The sequence below is a fragment of the Astatotilapia calliptera genome, chromosome 6 (assembly GCF_900246225.1).
Source record: "Astatotilapia calliptera chromosome 6, fAstCal1.2, whole genome shotgun sequence".
Classification (NCBI taxonomy): domain Eukaryota; kingdom Metazoa; phylum Chordata; class Actinopteri; order Cichliformes; family Cichlidae; genus Astatotilapia; species Astatotilapia calliptera.
The window spans coordinates 17,956,045-17,979,909 of NC_039307.1; the positions used below are offsets into that span (position 1 = coordinate 17,956,045).

Genomic DNA, 23,865 nt, shown 5'->3' on the forward strand with positions numbered 1-23,865 from the left:
GTGAGGATATTACATCATCTGCTTTAGAAAAAGATGCTCATCACTGATATGACTTGACTGCTGTGATCATACACAGTACAGTCGCTATCACATGTTTTAGTTGTATTTAAATCTGCTAGATGCACAAGAGCTGGGACAACTGTGAAAAACTGAGAGCGTTACCTGATGTCTACATGATATTAATTAAAAGCCAGGATGCGGCAGCAACGAGGAACTGTGTCTGCTGCATTTCCTGCCTCCTCGGGGATGTTATCACAATTGTTTTCTCCAACTGTGTCCCCCGAGTACTAAATCCACAAAAATCCACAAAAATGGACACTGGACGAGACACTGAAATTACATGGCATGAAGTCCAAAACAAATCCTAGACACCAGGAATAACGCTAGACTACGAAGCACAAAGGACAACAAGGTCACTCTGCACCACTGGATCTGGCTCACTACATGACAAATGAAGCCATTCGGGGCTCTTTGAGATAAATATGTATATACACGAGTCAAGTGATATGTGTGTGTGAAAGTTTGGTTATCTACACAGTATTTAAGATGCAATATGGTTTAGGTTAAAGCTGCAAACTCCAATACCTTTTTTAAAAATATACAAGCCACCAAAGCCGCACTCGAATATATCGCACAAACAGAAAACTGCATCCAAACCCGCGTGCATAACGCTGTGCGTCCAACACATGGGGGTTGTCTAAATTTATCTCTCTATATGCTGAAATACGCTGACTGACACTGTGCATTGGGCCGCTGGTTGGTGTTGGTAAGCCATAGCCGTGCACTGGATCTCTCCAGGACCTGGGCCGAGATGGATCTGTAAATAGCGTTTGACTGCGGTTTCGAGTGGGACTCTGCAACACTCTAATTAAGCTCTGTCGCATAATGAGGCTCACTGCTGTTCCGTGTCACTCGATTAGTAGGTTGTGGTAGGCTCAGACTATAGTTTGGGGTTTGTGTGGGTGGGAGATCACATCTGGGGCAAGGAATATAGAAACATAACAGCAATGGCAGACCTGGCAACCTTGATGTTAAAGAGGCAGCCCTGCAGTGGGTCGTCTGGATTAAAATCCAATTAAATGTTAAGGATATTTTATAGAAATCTTGTAATAGCACCAATTTGGACTTTCAGGGTTTGTTGTATTATTTATACTTCAGCGATGACGGATCAGGACTTAAAGGAATTTGAAGGGGATGTATAAGACTGGTAAACAAGACAAGTATATAAAAAATGATTAGTTTTGCCTTAAAAAAAAATTGCATTTTTTGTTGGAGAAAATATTACTAAATATATATATATATATATATATATATATATATATATATATATATATATATATATATATATATATATATATATATATATATATATATATATATATATATATATATTGTGGAGTTTATCCAAAAGCAAGAGAAAGGAAGTATTTTGAGATCTCTATTCAGACATTTAACTCAAAATTGATCTACAGGTCGTTCAAGTTCTTCAAAAGTTATCTTTAACTATTTCTGATGAGTTTTTTTCTTTGTATGTGAAAAATGCATATTTGCACACGCGCACGTTGTGGAGAAAACAGCACTTCCACAAAGAGTGTAGGGAATAATTCATCCATCATTCTGTCAACATATGCTCGTACTCACAGGTTTACATGTGTTGCCATGTACTGTATGTAATGTCAAATGCCAGAAATGTTTGTGGCTGTGGCTGTTGGATGAGTTTTTGGACTCTGTGCCAGGAGCTGTTTGGATGTTTATGTGAGTTTTCATGATAAGTGGAAGCGGAAACGGTGACATTTGATTCCCCAGCCAATCAGAGGATTATCTCATTGTGTGGGTCTGGTCTGACAAGAGAGGTGGACTACAGTATATATTGACCTCGACTTGGGAGAAAGAAACAGAACAAGCCGTCAGAGGAAAGCAAAGAAGAAGAAGAAGAAGCTGTAAAAGAATCGAGTTGTCTACAAGGAGACACTAACTACAAGACATCATGAAGGCTCTAACTCTCCTCTCCATCTGCTCTCTTCTCTCAGTGTGCTGGTCCATGGGAGGTAAGGACAAACTCTTGTTAATGCTGTGAAGCTGAGAATCGTTCTCGACCTTTTTAGGGGCGATGTGAGCACCTACAGTACGATTAACGTATGCCATTGTTTGTTTTCATCAGCGGTGGAACCCGAGGTTGTCGTGGACCCCGATGCCGACACAGCTGCTGATGTTGCACCTGCTGACCCTGCCGCTTCTGATTCCTCCTCCGCTTCCGACTCCTCTTCCTCCTCTGAGTCCGATTCCGCCTCATCTGACTCTTCCTCAGACTCTTCAGCATCCGATTCATCATCCTCAGAGTCCTCTGAATCCTCTGAGTCCTCACAGTCTTCAGAGTCCTCTGAATCTTCCGAGTCCTCTGAGTCCGACTCCTCTGCATCAGACTCTGGCTCTGACTCTTCTTCATCATCATCGTCATCCTCATCTTCCTCAGAGTCAGCCAGTTCTGAGGGTGGGTAGCAGATTTGTTTGATAGAAGCTTTGCATAGTTTTAGAATTTAAACGTGAAAAAAGTAAAAGTCTAAAGTTGCAATGTTTGACTCTTCAGCCAATCCAGTGGTGATGAAGAGAGATCTGGCCGCTGTTCTTCTGAGAAGCCGAAGAGCCGCTCCAGCTGGTAACCTCTCCCCTCTGCAGCTGGAAAGGTACAGCCGTTTTCTTTCACTTTGCAGTTTCTTGCTACAAAAGTCAATATTCATAAGTAAAATGCGGTACATACATGCACCATCTAAAACCATTTCTCTCCACCACCCTTCAGCCTCAGAGAGGTGTGTGAGCTGAACGTTGCCTGCGACGAGATGGCCGACACTTCCGGCATTGTGGCCGCGTACACCGCCTACTATGGTCCCGTCCCTTTCTAAGTTAAAAAAGATCTCTGTCATTCATATGTGTACTGTTTTTCTGTCATTTTCTTATGCAACAGTGCAACAACTCCCCTAAATCAGAAGCAGAACACAAAAACCATGGTTCAGAACCATGCTATGATGCTACACAGAGAATTTCTTTAGGCACAAATTATTGCACAAGTGGCCAGCTATAGTGGTCCTGAAAGAAACTGCCTCTTCCAGGCTTTCAGAGAGAGGCACATGGAAACACAAGCCTGTGAAGTATGTTATAGTAGCCCACACAAGTTTTAAATTATTCTTTTCATCTGTAGTGTAATGCAGTGAATGGTGCTACAAGTGCAAATGTATTGTTTCGTTTTTCTTTTTTTTTCTTTTGATGTACTGATGTTTTGATATTATGGATAGTCTTACTTTAAGTGGTAGTTCAAGTGAGTAATGGATGTAGTCGTAGAGGTAGTGTAGTGTTAGCATTGTGTTGATAGTGGTAGTGTACACTATGTGTAAAATGCACATCAGTTATCTGTTATGACTGTAACCACAAATTGCCTCTGGGTTTGAAAATAATAAATTATTTTGGTTTTTGTCAAATTGTTGCATTGTCCTTATGAATTTTTAATTTTAGTTCCTGATCTAAGAAAACAGAATGTTTGGGGGGATACTCAAGGTTTGGCACTAAAGGGCACTGAACACATGCTCCACACTGATATATGTCAGATTGTTTAATATGCTAACTTGTGAGCTAACAGCAGTGGTTCTAGTCAGATAAAGCACTGTGAGATCCCAGCTGCAGCTTGAAGATGAGCAGCCAGAGCCGTCAGTTGTCAGAGGTAGTTAGGAAACCTTATGAGACAGATTCTCTATTGTCATTATGCAGTCACATAATGTAATTCTGTATGCTAGTTCTCACCTTAAAACAGACCGCATTACAACATACATACAAATACACAAATAGTACATACAGTAGACAAATAATTGGAACTGAACAATTGAGGTGATTCAGATGGATTTGCGCTGAACTATTACACATAGACATGCGTTGTGTCTTCAGTATCCTCTTCCTCTTCTGCTTTTCCTCAAATGCCTTGTGCTTCCTCTGATTACCATTAGATGGCAGTGTTGGTCAATCAGTCACCTTAGCCTGTAGAAGTCAGGACTTTTATACTCACCGGCCACTTGTTTAGGTCGACCTGTTCAAAACCTCATTAGTGCAAATATTTAACCAGCCAGGGCATTTAAGCAGGTAGAGTTGGTCAAGACTTGACAGTAACACCTGTAAAGGCTTGCTACAACCAAGGTGTGCAGGGTAGTCTATCTGAATACGACTGCTGATTATGTCCTTCCTTTGATGTTGAGATGGTTTTTGGAAAGGATAGTGCATCATGTCACAAAGCTCAAATCATCTCAAACTTGTTTCTTCAACATGACAGTGAGTTCACTGCACAGAGTCACCAGATAACAGTGGAACACCTCTGGGATTTATTGTAAAGGCTCACATCATAGATGTGCAGCTGACACATCTGCAGCGACTGTGTGATACTATCATGTCAATGTGGATTTTCTATAATAGCGTGTTCAATATGTACAACAAAGAATAAAGGCAGGTATGAAGGCAAAATGGGGGTCAAAACAGTACTAGCACAGTGTACCTAATAAAGTGGCTGCTGAGTGTAATTCTGTACTAGTTTTATAGGTGATTTAAGAGTTTCCAAAGATACAAGATATGTTATTCTGAATTTGGGATTAATTATGTTCAAGACATCTAAACTATTTTTCTTCTGATGGACTAAAAATACAACAAACACACGCCGTCACACAGATGTCATAATATTAGTATGTCTATCAAAATTAATCTGATCTGCTGTCACCCAATGAAATGGGTGCCAGCAGTGTGTGTGTGTGTGTGTGTGTGTGTGTGAGAGAGAGAGAGAGAGAGAGAGAGAGAGAGAGAGAGAGAGACATTTCCATGGCATTACAGTTTTTTACAGACGCTAGGACACATTTCTCAATACTTAGGTCACTTTTGCAAAACTCCTCACACAGTGAGCACAACAGAAGTCTATGTGGGCTAAACTGAGAATCAGTTATCATTGTTTTGGCACAAAATGCATTCAATGACTACATCTCTCAAATTTCATGAATTATTTTCTCACTCAGATACAACAACTGCCAAAAATCTTTGTACAGGACATTTTGCATGTGCTTACATACTGTTTTCAAAACTGTTAAACTTATGGCCAAAACAATAACACAATGCAAAACTTGAAAAGACAGCAAAATTCAACAGCAATATTTTATTGAAACATATTTTAAATCTAAAAATGCAGTTTAACCAGCCACAGCTGATTCCCATTGTAGATGAACCTCTACACAGGTGTTACTCCTTCAATTTCATTACAAAAGGAGACAACTGCTGAATAGGTTTGTTTTGTGACGTAAACATGGACCCAGCCAGAAATGGAGAAGTGGCTGAAAGAGGAAGAAGAGTGGCTGGGAGGGGGCGAGGAATACGTATGCGTGGTGGAAGAAGAATAAGAGGAAGATCAAGAGCTGTAGTCTCAGATGAGATCAGAGCTACTGTAATTGATCATGTAGTAAATCATGGTCACTCAATGAGAGAGGCTGGTCAGAGAGTGCAGCCAAATCTGCAATGCTCTACAGTGGCATCTATTGCTAGAGCAAACCAACAGGTAACTTGTATTCTGCAGGGGCATTTGCACATTTCAGAAGTAAATAAGCTTTTGTGTAATTGTTGTTGCATTTCTGCTTAGGACTCAACAGTCACCTCACACAGGAGGGAGAGGACGGATGTTCACTGATGTGCAGGAAACTGCCATTGTTGATATGGTCATCAGAAACAATGGGATAAAACTCACTGAAATTAGACAGAGTCTTGGCAGACAACGTTACTTTTGCAAATATTCACAGTGTAAGCGTAACAACAATTTCTAGAGTCCTGAAAAAACATCAGGTCAGGATGAAACAGTTGTACACTGTGCCTTTTGAGAGGAACTCTGAACATGTCAAGCAACTCAGGAACCAGTATGTCCAAGTAAGATCAGAATAAAATACAGATCTGTTTTTGAACAAAACCAAACACACAAAGACAATTATACAAATTTACTACTGTAACAGCTTATGTTGCCATGTGGATTTATGTTAGAAAGTCATGGAGATTGCAGGCAGGCAAACACACCACATTTTCATCTTTGTGGATGAGGCAGGTTTCAACTTGGCCAAAGCACGGCGACGAGGGAGGAATGTGATTGGGAAGAGAGCCACAGTGAATGTCCCGGGCCAGAGGGGTGCCAACATCACAATGTGCGGAGCAATATCCACTGATGGACTGCTGCTACACAGACCACTGATTGGGCCATACAACACTGAACGGCTCCTTGCGTTCCTGCATGATCTCTATGGAAGGGTTGTGCTAGGTGAGGAAAGGGATGCGGAGAGAAGGAATCAGCCAACATTTATGATTGTATGGGACAATGTGGCATTTCATCACTCCCGTGCAGTCAGAGTGGTTTGCAGCCCATCCCAGAATGGAGTCTCTTTTCCTTCCACCTTACTCTCATTCCTCAACCCCATAGAGGAATTCTTTTCCTCATGGCGGTGGAAGGTTTACGACCATCATCCACATGATCAAATGTCCCTCCTGGATGCAATGAATGCTGGATGCCTGGACATATCAGCAGAAGATTGCCAGGGATGCCTAGGTGTATTGCTCTAGATGACACAAGATGTGATGTGGATGAGAACCTGTGGCCAAATGGAGAAGACAGAGTAGATTAGCATTACTATTGTATGTGCATCAGTGGATGGTGTGTATACAAATTCTTGTATTTTGGGATTACTTGGTGCAAAAAAATAATACATAAACAAATATTAACGAATTCTGCATGATGTCTGATTCATTCCAGTGACATACATTGAAATTATAAACAGATGTGTCCTTGTTTTACACAAGAAAACACTGTAATGCTACATGTTGTTAGTGTTTTTTAGGTCATTGTTTTGTGGGTGACAAAGTGTGTTTGTCGGCTGTCAACCTTTGCTAGTGTTCTGGAAGAATGAGTTTATTTGAGACCTGGATAAAGTGTTTTGGTAGTTGTAGTGCATTTTGAATGTGAAATGAACTGCTTTGCCAAGCTGACGGTCAGTTAGGAGGATTGTGTGAAGAGTTTTGCAAAAGTGACCTAAGTATTGTGAAATGTGTCCTAGCAGCTGTAAAAAACTGTAATGTCAGTTGACCATGTGGAAACTGTCGTGATTCCCGTGTTGTGCTTTGACACAGTTGCACACCCTCTTTATTGATATATTGATGGTGCATCTCATGTTCCCTGCACATGGCTCACTGACACGTGACAGTGAAGGTTTCCCAGATACCGGGTGTGATGGTACAACTCTACTCTAATTTTTTTAAAAAGCACATTTAGGAGAAAAATTACTGTTGACCTAAATTCTGTGCAAAACGTAGAATGTAAAGAAAATAATCAAGGAAATAGGTAAGAAATAACTAAACACATACAATCTTGTAGATGTAGATGATGTCTAGAAAAAAAATAAATAACAAAACATCAATAATTAAAACTTCACAGATCTAACAATACAGTGAACGTACAATGAGAGGACCGTTGGACAGTCATTTTAAAAAGTATGAAAGAATAATTCAATAATACTAACAAAGTTTATGATATTTTTAGACTCTATACATATGTATGTGTGTGTGTGTGTGTGTGTGTGTGTGTGTGTGTGTGTGTGTGTGTGTGTGTGTGTGTGTGTGTGTGTGTGTGTGTGTGTGTGTGTGTGTGTGTGGATAGATGCATTTATTGACTGCTAGTTCTGGAGAAACAGTGCTCTGTCTCTCTGTATTCACTTATTATGCACTTCCTGGAACTAGCTAAAGCCTACATGAACCACGTGATGACCTTGTATTCTGGACCCCTGCTGATGTGACTCTTACCACTGCAGGGCTCTGTCTTTATCTCTCTTAACACTTTGAACACCCTCCTTATACTTTGGTTAGCTCAGAAACAAATAACACAGATAACAGGGCTATATAGAAATGATCAGCATATAAACGGGTCAGGAAACCATACCAATTGATGAATCTAGCATTATTTTATTCTTTTTCCTTTTTAACACAGTTTTTTTTGGGAGGGACAACTCACAATTAAACAAACAAAAACAAATTGTTAGATGTGCATTCATCTAATTCCGGACTATATATTCCTTGAATACAATTACCTCTTCAATTACAAAGTTATACTACACCTTAAAACGATGTTTTAAAGATCTGAATGTGTCTTTTATACACAGTGATTTTTTTTGTCTCTGTATAAAAATACAAAAATGGGAAAATGATGAAACTAGGTAAACATGACAGGTTGGTGTGTCAATGAAACTGCAAAAAAACAAACAAACAACAACAACAACAAAAAACAAAAAAACAAGCACTACATCTCAGACTCCACAGTTAGCACGTTAAATGTTATGTTATGTTAGTTCATGACAATACAGTTACTCAAATGTCAAAAGGATAAGACTGGTGATATTCTGCATTTTTATATCCACACACAAATTGATTTAAAAGACCAAAGTCAACATGATTGAGTCTAGCTTTGTCTGTGTAGCTAAAAATTGTCACATCATGCACCACTTTATAGCGATGCTACCAGTTCTGAGGCTATACACATGAGCTAAATGTTCATCAGCAAACAATGAGCAGGCAGAAAATCATGATGGCATACTGACACAATGACACAACACAAAGTTTAGTTGAAGCCTTTGGGTTTTTCAAGTGTTTAATCATGAACCAGGGAACTATTAAAATTTAAATTCACCAACTCAGCAGGACTCATAAATAAAATAAGCATTTTTATAGCAAAATTTCAAACAGCGAAAATCAACATGTCTGGGTGAAAGTATTTGACTGGCACTGTCACAGTTCCCTGTCTTGTGCCCTGATTTACAGCAGAAAAATAGTCAAATAAAAATTTCCCTTCATTTAAATAATGAAGGTAAAAACAATTAAAGTAGCAAGCTGCTTTAAGAAATGATGATGTCCTTTATAAGGTTAATAGAATTGCACTGATGTTTGCTGCATTTATGTCTTCAGCAAGGCCAAACGGATTTGATGTTAAAATCATAAACTTGCTAAATTATGAAGTATTAGTACTCCGAGATCTAAGTCATCATAGTTAATAACCCTAACCCCACTCTAATAGTATGCTGTGGAAAAAGTAAAGGAGGATCTTTCAGGAGAAAAAAATTTAAAAAAGACCCAAAACAAATATTACATATTCTGTGAAAAAAACACACATACACACATTCTGATTGGCTAGCCTTAGTGTTAGGGTTAGGTTTGGGGCCGCGATATGATGACTCTGAGAAACTAAAGTGGTTGGTTTTCATCCTTTCATAGGATTTGCTGACATTAATATAATTATAGATTTCCACTAGTATTTCAAGGTCACTTCAGTTAACGATGTAACGTTTTAGTGCATTCGTCTACGCAGTCATTTCCTATGTTACACTACAATATGTCCATTAGTATGTTTCTTTGCATCACACACAGTCACACACATACAGTTGTGGTAGGAACTTTAAATACATCGTGGAGATTTTTGGATTTTTAATGATTTCTTGGAACTGCTTTTTCCATGGTGGAATGACAGCATACATCTTTAATGACAGTAAAAAATATCAATAGGGTGCACATGTTTGAATTTATTTTGGAATTTCTTCATCCACAAAGCGTCAAAATGACATATTTGATTAAATGTCCCTTATCAAGTTGCAGTCCGACCAGATACTTTTGGCATCCATCAGTCTTGGCAGAGTTTGGTTTAAATTGGCTGGTCTCCTGGCAAAAACCTGGCTTTTAAGCATAATCCATAAATTTGTGTTCTTAGGTTTGAAAGCCTCACCTTTAACCATCCAAACATACCTCTTGTCATTGTGATCAAACAGCTCAATCTTTGTGTCACCTGACCATAAAATTTGGCATTTGGCTTGTCCACGTGGGCAGCTGAAAATTGTAGATCAGTTGTTTAAGGTGTCGATTTTGGAGCAAGGACTTCTGTCTTGGTCAGCGCCGTCTCAGTCCATGGCAATGTAAAACATGCTTCAATTGTTCAGTTCCTACTGCTGGTTTTCCAGCAGTTTCCAGTTCATGGCAGGCTTGAGCCTTTGTGGTTTCTCAACATGTTCCTGAACAATTCCCTGTCATCTAAGGGGTGAGAGTTGGGGTCTTCTTCGAGAAGTTGGCAAAGTGGTGACAAATAACTTGTACTTACAGAGAATTGTTTGAATTGAAGAACTGAAAAAAGGCATTTTAATAACATTGTACAACTATCAGCACAACCTAAATGAGTTTATGTATAATTTCGATCATGTGTGGATTAGAGAAAATTCAAAATACATTCAAACTTGCACCCAGTTCTTGCTTTTTAAAGTCCTGTAAGTTGGCTTAATTCCCCCCTGGAAAAACAACAGTTAAAGAAATCATTAGAACTCCAACATCACAGTTACGTTCATGGCCATGACGAGTGCATGTAAACTTCTGACCACAACTGCACTTAAAATATCAAATCTCAAAGCGTGGTCATTTTCAGGATATTTAACTCTATTTTCATCCCATCTTCCGCTTCATTCTCTACACTCATTGCATGATTGTCATATACTGCTGTGTGTGTTGTCTTGTTATTTTCCAATTGTTCTGCTCTGTCTTCTTGGTCGTCGGATGCAGCTTGGCAGCATTTGCAGCAGCAACAGCATTTTGCGATTAAAACCCCAACTGCTTTGTCGCAGGGAGCCAGGGAGTGTGCCCATAGTGGGAGGAAGTCCCAGGATCGCAGGACTGCAGGCAGCCACCCAGGTTTCCGCTTTTGTAGTATGTTGATCACAATGATTATGATCAACATGATGAGTAGAGGAACACCCACGCCCACCAGTACCTTCCAGCCAGCCAGCGACAGGGCGAAAATGAGAAGCGGTAAAACGAAGAAGCAGCAGATGATGTAGACTACAGCAAACCAGCGGTACTTGCCCGTGATGTTGCCCAGACCTTTAGCCAACCGGATAGGGACGCGGGTAAATGGAATGGGATACCACAGAATGATGCCAGAGATGTTGAACAGGAAGTGCACGAGGGCAATCTGAATTGTTAACAAACAACAAGCATCAGTGTAAGTGCAAAGAGGTAGCTTGCTACAAATTCAGAGTAAAAAATGTAATCTTTTACAGGTTGATAATTTCCTGATAAGTTTCTTTTTTATTGAAAATAAATGATTTGGCACGAGATGTCAGAGCCACAAAGATACTGGTCACTTTATTAGGTACACCTTGCTTGGACTTCAATTCTTCCTGACATGGATTCAACAAGATTCAGAGATTTTGGTCTATATTGACGAAAGCATCGTACAACCTCTGCAGATAGGTCAGCTCCACATCCATGATATGAATTTCTCATTCTGCCACATCCTAAAGGTGCTCTATTTGATTGATATCAGGTAACTGAGGAGGCTGGGATGAGTACAGTGAACTCATTGTCACGTTCAAGAAACCAGTTTGACATAGTTTGAGCTTTATGACATGGTGTGTTATCCTGCTGGATGCAGCCAGCAGAAGATGCTCAGTTGGTACTAGGGGGTCAAAATGTGCCAAATATCTCCCACCCCATTTCAACACTACGACCAGCCTTACTCTTTGATGTAAAGCACAATGGAGCCATGTATGTTGTTTACAGCTAATTCTGTCCCAACCATCTGAATGTCGCAGAACCTGTGTGAACTGTAATCTCAGTTTCCTGTTCTTGGCGGACAGGAGGGGCATCTGGTGTGGTCCTCTGCTGCTGTAGCCAATCTGCTTCAAGGTTCGATGTGGTGTGCATTGAGAGTCGTTAATTGGTGGTTATTTAAATTGTACCTATCAGCTTGAAGCAGTATGGCTATTCTCCTCTGACCTATTTTTTATGTAGTTGTTGGGAAAATCCCAGTAGTTTCTCAAATATGCAGACCAGCTCATCTGGCACCAACAAGTCGAGATTACTGAAATCACCCATAATTGAAATGAGCTCATTTTGTTAATCAATTATAAGATTTCTCAGTTTTAACATTTGTTATCTTATCTATGCTTGGAGTTGTGAATAAAATACTGGCTCATGTGATTTGAAAGTCTTTTAGTTTTCATTTTGTTCAAATTTAAAGAACGGCCTTTTCTGGATAGTATTAACAAGTAGTTGATAAGGTGTACCTAATGAAGTGTCCAGTAAGTTTATATTTCCAACAGCTGTTTCCACAACGATTTGTCCCAAATTTTCATGGAGGCACCCAATTTCTCCCTCAAACCACAAATTTAAAGTTCAGCTAAATGTCACAGTTGAATAAAAATTAAATTAGTTGGATAAAATATTATTATTATTAGGGTAAAATTAGTCATTTGGATTTTTGCAGACCTTAATATGTAGGTAACCATAGGAAATATGTTAAATAGCAAATATGACATAATTTCTCATGAGAAGATGTACCTGCAATGATATTTAAATTATTATAAATTAAGAAAATGATTTTTTAGTACAGTATAAAACCTTAGAAAGGCTTGTAGTGGTTCTAAATACAATTACTGACACATTTAATGTTAACCAGGACAGGAGAGTGTTTTTGTGGGAATGACTGACCTGTAGAGCGTCAGCCAGAGTTTCTCCGGGACTAGCCATGGCTGCCAGAATGGCTGTGGTGGTTGTGCCGATATTTGAACCAAGACACAGTGGGTACGCTCTCTCTATACTGATGACACCAATGCCTATTGAATTAAAAACGACATGGTTGGAATACATATTTTCACCATGTGTCTGACAACCATCACTATCTGCTTCACCATGATATTACAGTCATTAGATTTAGGTCCTGGTCATTATGGATAAACAAAAATATCAAGAAAAGAACAATACTCCTTTCAGACAGATTCTGTCCTTTACTGCCTAAAAAGTCACATAAAGAAGACAAACAAGATATAGAAATCTTTAGAAAAAAATATTCAGAAGGAAACAAATATTTTCAATCGTGCATCAATGCTGTTTTTAATAATAAATACATGGAGGTGATAGAAGTAATGGATGAATGCATAATTAACCTCACCAACTAGTGGCGTAATGGCAGAAGTGAACACTGAGCTACTCTGCACGATGAAGGTCATTCCAGCACCGACTAAAATGGCGATGTAGCCCGTGACCCAACCGAAGGGAAATGGGAAATCTGTGCAGATACAAGAACATTCATGTATTATTCTACACATCACATCCAGTTTTTTTTTACAGAATTTATAGAGTGCAGTGATGCTCACTGGTGTTGAGGACTTTCTTGATGACAACAGCCACCTGTCCCTTCAGCATAGAGTTGAGCAGCTTGACTATGAGGATCAGGCAGGAGCAGAGCACGAGCAGAGAGAGAGCCAGCAGAATCAGACCCACCGCCATATCAGACAGATTCACATCCACAAAGAGGTGTGTACCTGGCAACACACAGAAACACGCACATAATTACAAGAAAGAAATACACAATGTGGACAAAACTACTGGCCTACATGTCTTAACATGTCTTTGAATTCAAGTGTTTCATTCAGCCTCATTGCCACAGGAGTGTAAAAATGTTTATAGGTCTACCATTATAAACATTTGTAAAAGAATGGGCCCACTGAATTTGAGTAAGGTACTGCAATGCAATGCAACAAGTCAGTTTGTAACATTTTTTTTTCCCACGATCAAGTCGAAGTAGTTTTGTTGCAAAGTGGAAGCATTCGGGAAACACAGCAACTCAGCCTTAAAGAGGTAGACCTGATAAACTGAGTGCTGAGGAGCGTGGTGCATAAAAGTCACCGGTGCTCTACTGATGCAATAACTGAACAGCTCATTACCTCTGGCATTAACATCAGCACAAAAACTGTGTGCTGGAAGCTTCATGGCATGAGTCTCCAAGCTGAAGCAGCTCCTGTAGGTATAATGTGTAGGTGTCCCACTACTTTTGTTCATATAATGTTGTAGTAACTTTTGTATGCAATTTACTGATAGACTCACAGCGCTATTAGTAAATTGCACTATTATTATGATGACATCTGATGTATATCTAATGTATATATATGTATATGAGATGCTTAATCTGGGCAGACTACTGTCCCACAAGGACAATGAAAAGTACACAGTTCAATCCAAATGTCTCTACAAGGAGACTGTCTATCATATTGTGATGGAAACATTATTCCTTTATTTACATAATTAAATTAAAGTAAATAGTGGTCTTACATTTCTTTATATTGTATATCTGAGAAATGTTCTTTAGCGTGAAGGTATAATTGCCATCAACCCAGCACAGAGAAGGAGAGGTACAGTTCTCTGGACCAGGAACTGTGACATTCATTAAGGTCTGAAACAGGGTGGAAAACATATATTCAGCATTTAATTCTTAGTTCTTTGGAGTATATTTGGATATATTTGACATGCTTTGGTCTTACTGTGTTGGTGAAGGTTTGGCACCATCTCTTTATGAGGCTCTTGTTTTTAGCTTCTGGATCGTCGGTGGCAATCCCACTAATCACAGATGCATCCAGCTGAGTCAGAAGGAAAAAGGGAGGAGGACATAAACTGTGAACTATAAACCATGAGAGATAACAGTCTTATATATGAGCATCTTATCTGTCTGATAATGTTAAGAGTGTGAAAAAAAGCAATAGACTACAGACATTCATGTCAGCATTCATCTTTCAGGAAATGAATCGTGCTACTTAATACTTTGTGTTCTCAATGTCATTTTAGATAGAGGTGAAATTCTGCTGTTATATATAGATGTTATGCATGGCCACTCTTACTGTATCATCCAGGCCTGTCAAGCATGTTTTTTCACCTTATTGATGACCAAAAACTGAATAAGGCAGCTGCATGTTTGTTTGTTATTTGGAAAATTAAGATAATAATGACATCTTACCTCTATGATTGATTCAGTGAGGGGGTCAGTGATCACATTTAACAGATCTGGGGCCTCTCCACTCTGGATTTCGAATGAATCAGTGATGAGCTTGGTGACCACAAACAAGTAACCACTGGCTACCTCCAGAGGCAGCAGCACCAACACTGAGAGCCAGTTAAAGAAGTCGTGCACTGTGGCCCCTGCGAAAGCTCTAAGTGTATAATGAAACACAAAAGCAAGACAACAATGACCTTTGATCTTTTTGATGAAAGCGTGATATCACTGCTTTCCAGGTAAAGAATTCTAGGAAATGTGTACCATTTATCTTTTCTCTGAACCTGAGAGTCATAAAATAAAAATTAATTAACTATTTTGTTTGTTGATTTATTTATTTTTTATTAAATATTACATGGTTAATTTTGTATTTATTTTATTTCCCGGAGGCCTAAGAATCTCAGGTTGAAAAGAAGGCTGTTTGTCAGTTACATAGTAGCAGGTTATTGGAGTTCAAAGAGCTTCAGAGGTAAGATAATAATACAGATAATAAGAGAGTAATAAAACAGACCGATTAATATTCATTTACAGCTAAGTAAACAAGTCAAGAAAAGAACAAAACATCATAAAATGAAATAAAATTCACAGGATTAGTTATCTAAAATTGAATAAAGTAATTCTGGCGGAAATATGTATAACTTCACAGTAAGTTCATCACACTTTTAATTTATCTATGTTCATCTTTTTAGGACAGATCATCACATCTTGCAAAAGTTTTGCGAGATCTCGCAAAAAAAACTCGGGATCTCGCAAAAGTTTTGCGAGATCTCGCAAAACTTTTAGCCGCATTCTTTGGACGCCGGCTCGAAGCCGACGGGGAGGTCGAGGCACGATGTGCCGGGAAAGCGGTGTTCCTCCCAGCTGTAGTGGGTCTCGACCTCCCGTTAGCTCGAAGCTAACGGGAAGAATGCGGCTAAAACTTTTGCGAGATCTCGCAAAAGTTTTGCGAGATCCCGAGTTTGTTTTGCGAGATCTCGCAAAACTTTTGCGAGATCCCGAGATAGTTTTGCGAGATCTCGCAAAAGTCTGTCTTAATTTTTTTTTCTCCCATGTCCCCTGCGGGGCTCCGTAAAAAATAAACAAAACCGCTCAATTACTTTTAGAAATATTAGGAGCATTGATCTATCAGCTCTTTCCCATGGCATTAACAACTTACCTACCATTGATGCCTCAGCTTCCATAGACTATAACACTATAACAATGAACTTATCAACCTCTTAGATACCTTGGCTCCCCAAAAAACTTGGACTGTTTCTTTCTGATACTCATCTGAACTTCGCCAACTTAAAGCTACTGGACGCTGCCTGGAACGTCTATCCAGGAAAACAGGACTTACTATTCACAAAGACATGTATCTCAGTCATATACAACACTATAAAGAAGCTATTCATCATGCTAAATCTGCTTACTACACCTCTGTTATTGAATCCGCTGAAGGAAACACTCGCACTTTGTTTTCTACATTGCATGTTAAACCCCAGATACCTTTGCCATACATACACACTCTGCCACAGTTTGCAACAAATTTATGGACTTTTTTTACACCAAGATTGAGACTATTCATTAGCAATTGCCCTCGTCCTGTGAAATGGTCAATTGTTCTATCTGCATTTTTTGTCCTTCTCAGCTGTCATCCTCTCTATCCAATTTTGAACTTCCCACAATAACTCAGCTATCTTCCATAATTACTAACTTAAAGTCATCATCATGTAAACTTGATCCACTGCCAACAAATCTTGTTAAACTCTCATTCCCGTCTCTTGCCCCACTGATTGCTAATATCGCACACTCCTCTCTTATATCTGGTTCTGTTCCTTCTTCTCTTAAAACTGCAATAATAACTCCAATACTGAAAAAGAATGGTTCAGATCTCTCCAATCTAAAAAATTTCAGGCCAAGTTCAAATCTCCCTTTCCTAGCAAAAATTCTTGAAAAGATAGTGGCTGCACAGGTTCATCATCATCTCATTGGAAATAACTTGTATGAACAGTTTCAGTCCGGCTTCCGTTCATGTCACAGTACAGAAACAGCCCTAGTAAAAATCACCAATGATCTTTTGCTTGTAGCTGATTCTGGACTTATATCCATTCTCATTCTCCTTGACCTTACAGCAGCTTTTGTCCCACCGCATCCTCCTTCACAGATTAGCATCTATTGGCATCAATGGTACAGTACTCACCTGGTTTACTTCTTATCTCTCTGGCCGCTCACAGTTTGTTCAATTACAGTTCAGTATCTACTCCAGTTAATTCCGGTGTACCCCAAGGCTCTGTCCTGGGTCCTTTACTTTTTTATCATCTATCTCCTACCCCTAGGTAATATTTTTAGGAAGCATAACATCCAGTTTCACTGCTACGCAGATGACACCCAGCTCTACCTGTCCTCCAAACCCACAGCTACTCTCCCACCCACATCCATTTCTGACGGTTTAAGTGAAATCAAGGTCTGGTTTACTCACAACTTTCCTAAACTTAATGGCAATAAAACAGAATTAATTTTAATAGGCACCAGATCAAAACAGTTCCAACCAGTCTTTCGTTATCCATTGATAACTCTGTTGTCACACCCTCCCCTCAGGTTAAAAGTCTTGGTGTCATCCTCGATAGCACTCTGTCCTTCACAGCACATATAAATAATATCAGTACCGCCATACTTGTCAATGCTCTTGTCACATCTCGTCTGGATTACTGTAATTCTCTTCTCTATGGTTTACCTCATAAATCCCTCCATAAACTGCAGTTGGTTCAAAATACAGCTGCTCGTATTATTTCCAGAACTAGATCCACTGAACATATAACACCTGTTCTTAAACAGCTCTATTGGCTTCCAATTCACCTCCGTGTCAATTTCAAGATCCTGCTTCTCACTTTCAAAGCGCTTCATAACTTTGCTCCTCCATATCTATCCGATCTTCTCCATACATACTCACCCCTCCGTACACTCCGCTCTTCTTCAGCTTCCCTTCTGTCAGTTCCACCTGCTCGCCTGACTACCATTAGACTCAGAGCCTTTAGTTGTTCTGCCCCGAGACTTTGGAATGCACTTCCACTTGCTCTCCGGACCACACACTGTCTCACCACTTTTCAATCACGTCTCAAGACTCATCTATTTAGAATTGCATACACCTGATCTGTCTGAGTCCATTTTTACCTTGCCCAGTTTTTATATTTGCCTTTATACTTTTATGACTGTTTATGTCTAAATTTTATCTACCATGTTTGCTATATATACATTTTTCTTATCTTTTTTTATGGTATTGTTTACGTGTTACTGTAAGGTGACCTTGAGGGTCTGAAAGGTGCCTATATATAAAATTTATTATTATTATTATATTATTATTATTATTATTATTACATGTATTTATCATTGGCATGAATGCCATGGTAATTTTTGGCTTTAATGACTTCATTGAACTGTTCTTCTTTCAGGGTGGAATGATTGTACAGAATACATTTTACTGACTTTAAATGTTAAAAAAAAAATAAAAGCAAGAATTTTTTGATCATGAGAGACTACGGCTGATAATTTCTCTTTGCCAGCAAAGAAGAAGAACTGTAGAGTTCTGGAGGAAGTCCCAAACTGTTACCCGGGATGAGAAGACATTGCTTAAGATATTCTGGAAAAAGCCTGCCATGAACTAGAAACTTCTGAAATACCACATAACGATCAGTGAAGTGAGTATTATGTCGCCATGGACTGAGACCTTCAACACCACCCCCATATGGTGAAGCAAAGGAGAAGCTAAAGGTCCTACACATTCTCTAACTTCATCTCAAAGCAACAGCTAGATGGTTGAAACTTGGAAACAGTTGGACGTTCACACATCAAAACTAGTTTTGGAGTGGATAAAGTATATATTTGATCCTGCGTATATAGTTTTGACCATGTGTAGATTACAGAAAATTCAAATTTATGCACTCAATCCTTTTTTTAAGTCAGTAAAGATGTATTCTGTACAATAAGTTCACTCTGGAAAAAGAGCAGTTAAAAGAAAACATGGAAATCCCCGAATAACCATACATCGATGCCCATGATGAGTGCATGTAAACGTCTGAACAGAGCTATAATTCATCAGGGTGTTCCTCTAGATACCGTGGGAGAATGCCCACAAGATTCGCAAGGTATATATTTCTGTATATTACTACAATATAATGAAGAACACACACATATTTTCTCCTGGGTTACTTTTTTCTGTTTAGCAGAAGGAAAGGAAGCTTCCATGATGCACAAATTCATTACCTCCGAAAAGTGTTGCGTTCACCAGCCTGCGTCATGGCGACTAGAGTGTTTGTGACCGAGGTGCCGATGTTGGTGCCCATGATGATAGGAACGGCTACCTGAACTGTTAACACTGTGGAGACACAAAGACCTCCTTCAATATCATCCTCACTCATGATGAGTTTTCTATGCATGGATGTGTCTCTGTATGTGCTGGTAGAGGGGAGAAGTTCATACTCACAACCAGACGAGACCATGCTGACAACTATGGAGGAGGAAGTGGATGAGCTCTGGACCAGCAGGGTGACCAGAACACCAATGACTAAACCAGCCAGAGGGTTGGACAAAATTTCGTTGTCCTGAAAGATGTCACCTGCCGTTTTACCTGGACCAGGTGAAAAGTAGAGAGTGAACATTTTCACATTCATACCATATTTTATTTTTGAATATAAAAATATTATATATTATGCTTGGGATTGGTGATCGGGTACATTTTAAACAGTAGTAGAACTGAGTACTGCTAAAGGTGACTTGCACAGTGTCTTAAAAACAAGATGTCTGCTGTGGTAAAAGGACTATAGCTTGCAAGTTTATTGCTCAATATTACATTAACTCACAGCTTCTGATAAGTTTAAGAGTGAGTACCTCCCACAAGCTGGAAAGCTGAGCTCAGGATGTCAAGAGAACAGACGAACATATAGAGGAAACCTAAAAGCAGAATCAGCTTCCCCACTGATATCAGCACTCTGAGGACCTTCCCTTTGGTATCCAGAGCTGAAACAAAGAGAAAGAGACAAAGCAAAATATACAAGATCAACATGTCTGAAATAACTGACTGAAAAAAAGCACTATTACACAAAAATACACCTTACTCCCCCCCTTTCTTCTTCTTTATTGTAAACTCTATAGTCCAGTGGCGCTGGATTCAAAGAGGAGGGTAACAACTAAGTGAATATAGTAATTCATGTATATTTTTTAGTGCTGTCAGCGTTAATCTCGTGGGGCTGCACGGCGTTAATGCGTTAACGACCTAACCACGCTAACACATTGACGCCGTGCAGCCCCACGCAGTAACTCGCTAACGGAGATTTGCCACGTTAATGCGGTTATGGCGTTAACATCATTTTAACAAGACTAGCGCTGACAGCACTAATAATTTTATATACTAGTAGTATTATGTTCTATAATTTTAGAGTTCATCTTAACCTCTATTGCAGTCAAAGCAAATTTACCTAATTTATCTTATCTGAACAGGACGTTTGTTCACTGCTATCACTAACACTACCATTTATTACTGGTACACTGTTCAAGTAATCAGATCAATGTTTGAACTTCTTAAAATAAGGTAATGATGATCCAGAAGCAAACTACAGTTTGTATTAATGTTTTAAAACATGAAAACCTTTTATGTCTTATTCTTTTAGTTTTATACAGATCAACACTTAAAGCTGTTTTTAAATAAATATTTACAAAATCATCAAACTTACAGACAAACTCGAAATATGAAACAAGTGTTTGCAAAAGCATTTACACCTTTAATAGGACACACTGAATATTAACACACTGAAAATTAATATGGTGTACATGAGGAAAAACTCCTAAACACATAAACTTATTGGGGGGTGGGGGGGGTGGGGGGTTCACTTTGTTTAAAAATCAAATATAAAAGCTTCTCAGTGACTATTTTAATTATCACTGTAACAAACAGTAACTCTTTAGCTGCAGGACTTTGTGTTTTACTGCAGCTCTTTATGGTGTGATGTACAGGTAATGTTCTTAATCACTAGGCCTGATTTGTAAATGCAATAGTTATTAACAATGTGCTCATCTTATCAGGACTGTCTTATCACAGTCCTTGATGAGACATTGCTTGTACTATTAGAAACAACGAGTCTACACCTGACCACGGGACACCCGCGTCCTTCAGTTCTGGCAGGTCCCATGGATCTGTCTCCTCCGGCTCATCCACGATCAGAGCCGCAGTGGAATGTGCAGGGCTCGCTTTGATTTCTATAAACATGAGAAAAAAGACCATTTTTGTCCTGCTGCACACACACATGTAATTCTGATTAAATCAATCAGTAGCTTTTCCTTACACACCTTTACTTTTATATCCATTTTTCTCATCGTTGTCTTCCTTACATTTGCTTTTTGTAGCCATTTGCTGAAAAAAAATCAGATTCATTTTCACTCATTTAGCTTTAGTCATTCTCAAACTATTCTTTAGCATAAATAATACTTAAATTATATCAACGCTATTGTAATATTTAGATAACACAAAGAAAAAACTCCATATTATACATAAACTGTAAAGTAGCTTGCTGTTATCCCTAAATGCAGCAAGCTTTTACACAGAATGATGCATTGCTATGTAAAATTTCCTCTATTTTTGCTGCAATTTGTTAGAGTGATGATTGCCGTTAACTAACAATGCAGCAAACTAAGCATAGATACAGAAAACCTCATTCAGCTGTATCGGCTCCTCGCTTTTAAACTAATTTTCTCTAGCAGGTATTGGCTTCAGGAATAACACACACACACACACATCTTGTCTCATGCCATGTATTGATACATGTATTGATCTTTGTGTCACATTTATCTAAGCTGTGCCCTGTTTTCTATCATTACTTGTTCATAAGAGGATTACTGCACAGCTAATATTGAACGTCAGTTTTAGTTTTCACATGCTGGGCTTCAGTGGACCACATCCAATCATTTTCAGACTTAATTTCAGTGTTTTCTGTTCTGAATTCCAGCTCAGTAACAATAAACGTGTTTTTTTTCCACATGAATTAAGAGCCACATGCATACACAGCAGTATGTATGTTAAAACATATTTTAAGAATTTATAAATAAATATAATTTAAAAATCTCCACACATCCTCGTGTTACCATACAAATGTTGCAGTTCATGAACTCTTGACCCATACTGATTCTCCCAATCCATCATATAATTTTATTAACTTAAATACTCCAGTTTTGCATTCAGTTTTCAGTTAACAGCAGCAAAAATAATTAGAAGATTGACTGAGACATGTCTGTCCTCACCTGTGGCGGGTGTAGTGTGTCCATCCTTCCCATGCACTTTTTACTTCAGCCTCCGGTTTAAAAATGCTGCCTTTGTGCAGATAAAAAAATGTGATGTGCAGTGTTCACATCACTGGGAACACTTCCGTCACGATGATAAGATAAACACACCTTCCAAACTTTGATTATTCTTACCTGACTCGGCTTTAATCTTTTTGTCAGTGGTGTTGCAATCCAACTCACATTGTACCTGATAAGTCTCAGGCTGGTGGCGTCAGCTTTCAACTGCACCTCCACACCTGCTGCTAAACTTACCCTACCGATGTACTTTGTACATTTTGCACGCAAAACTCATAATCAGTTCTGTTTGCGTGTCCCGTTTGGAAATATGATCATCCATTTAAAACATGAACTCTTAAAGCAAAAACTCTGTGCTTAATTTAGCTGTTAAAAAAAATAATTCTTCGTTGCATGTCTCATGCACAGCTCTCAGAGTGAGGATATCTCCAGCTGGTGGACCCTGAGATTAACATGGGAAAGAGGTGACAGACACAATGGATGCCCTGACAAAGATTTATTTATACCACACAGGGCAGTGGGGTGTGATCATTGACTGTATTGGGGATGGGGTGGGTCTATAATGTCATACAAGTCCAACTTGAGTGTATTTTTGGAGCATTTTTGGATAGAAATTATTGATTTTCCTAATCCAGCTACCCATTGGTCAATATTTCAAACTGCCAGTGAATTAAGTTTAGCTCCATAAAACTCTTCATAACAAACAAAAAAAGTCAATCTGCGCCAGAGTGATGCACTGAATCTCCATGGTAGCTGCGCCAGCATGGGAACCCAGAATCCACTGCTCTAGTGCACAACAAGCCCCTGTGGGACATTTCCATGTATCCTTCCCAAATGCTCTGTTGCTAATTTATTAGGTTCAGCTTGTCAATGTGGATGTACATGAAATAAATATGAACTCATAATTTTCCATTTTAAAGAAGTGCTAATTTGATTTTTTTGAAGCACTTTCAACAAATACTGAACACCTTAACTTTCATAAAGGAATTCTGTGTAAGAGGACTGCTTTAGTAGACATAATTGATTTTAGATAGATTAACCAAGCAAATGTGTAACTGTTTTTTTTTTGTTTTGTTTTTTTGCTTTTTTTTTGGGGGGGGGGGGGGGGGGGGGCGTGAAATGGGGGTAGTTAATATGAATCCAAAAAACAAACCAAAGTGCCACAGTTAACTCAGCAAGTAATTTGTACCTATACCACAGCTTAGAGCTACTTGGGTGGCCCAGTTATGTAACAGTGTGGTTAGCTCAAGTAACTCTGCAGTGACCTAATGAAACCGTTGCCAGTATTGATTGTCCCAGAAGCCACGCTGTGCCCCTCTGCAACCCAGTGCACTGAGGTGCCCGTCTGGTTGTCCCAAAAGCCCACAAATTACAACTCCCCAGCTACAGTTCTAATTGGCTGATTATGCCTTAGCATTCCAGTTTGGCCTTACCCCTAAACAGGAGCACCTCCATCGCACACCAACACAGTTAAGGCACATATACCCTTTAGCCTTGCATCTCCTGCCATGCAGTAAAACCAAATGGAAGATAACTAAGGTGACAAAGGATACAACTGACATTGTCTTTTAGTTTTCTTTTACTTTTATTGATTGTGGTCTCTCTTCTGCTGTACTTATTTTGAACATGCTTAGGATAAAAAG

General features: G+C 39.0%; 2 protein-coding genes across 2 annotated transcripts; one reads left to right on the plus strand and one right to left on the minus strand.

Annotated features, from left to right (window-relative positions):
* Positions 1-1,886: 1,886 nt before the first annotated feature.
* On the plus strand, positions 1,887-3,473 carry bglapl (bone gamma-carboxyglutamate (gla) protein, like). The gene is made up of 4 exons (XM_026169298.1): positions 1,887-2,048; positions 2,162-2,491; positions 2,588-2,684; positions 2,798-3,473. The coding sequence occupies exons 1-4, from the start codon at positions 1,988-1,990 to the stop codon at positions 2,898-2,900; spliced, it is 591 nt and encodes a 196-aa protein (XP_026025083.1). The 5' UTR covers positions 1,887-1,987; the 3' UTR covers positions 2,901-3,473.
* A 5,693-nt stretch (positions 3,474-9,166) lies between these two features.
* On the minus strand, positions 9,167-22,687 carry slc34a2a (solute carrier family 34 member 2a). The gene is made up of 14 exons (XM_026170743.1): positions 22,340-22,687; positions 22,166-22,235; positions 21,218-21,281; positions 21,017-21,127; positions 19,763-19,891; positions 19,359-19,502; positions 19,139-19,250; positions 14,864-15,056; positions 14,394-14,489; positions 14,185-14,305; positions 13,230-13,397; positions 13,025-13,141; positions 12,565-12,689; positions 9,167-11,044 (listed from the first exon to the last, which is right to left on the minus strand). The coding sequence occupies exons 2-14, from the start codon at positions 22,196-22,198 to the stop codon at positions 10,481-10,483; spliced, it is 1,977 nt and encodes a 658-aa protein (XP_026026528.1). The 5' UTR covers positions 22,199-22,235; positions 22,340-22,687; the 3' UTR covers positions 9,167-10,480.
* Positions 22,688-23,865: the final 1,178 nt, after the last annotated feature.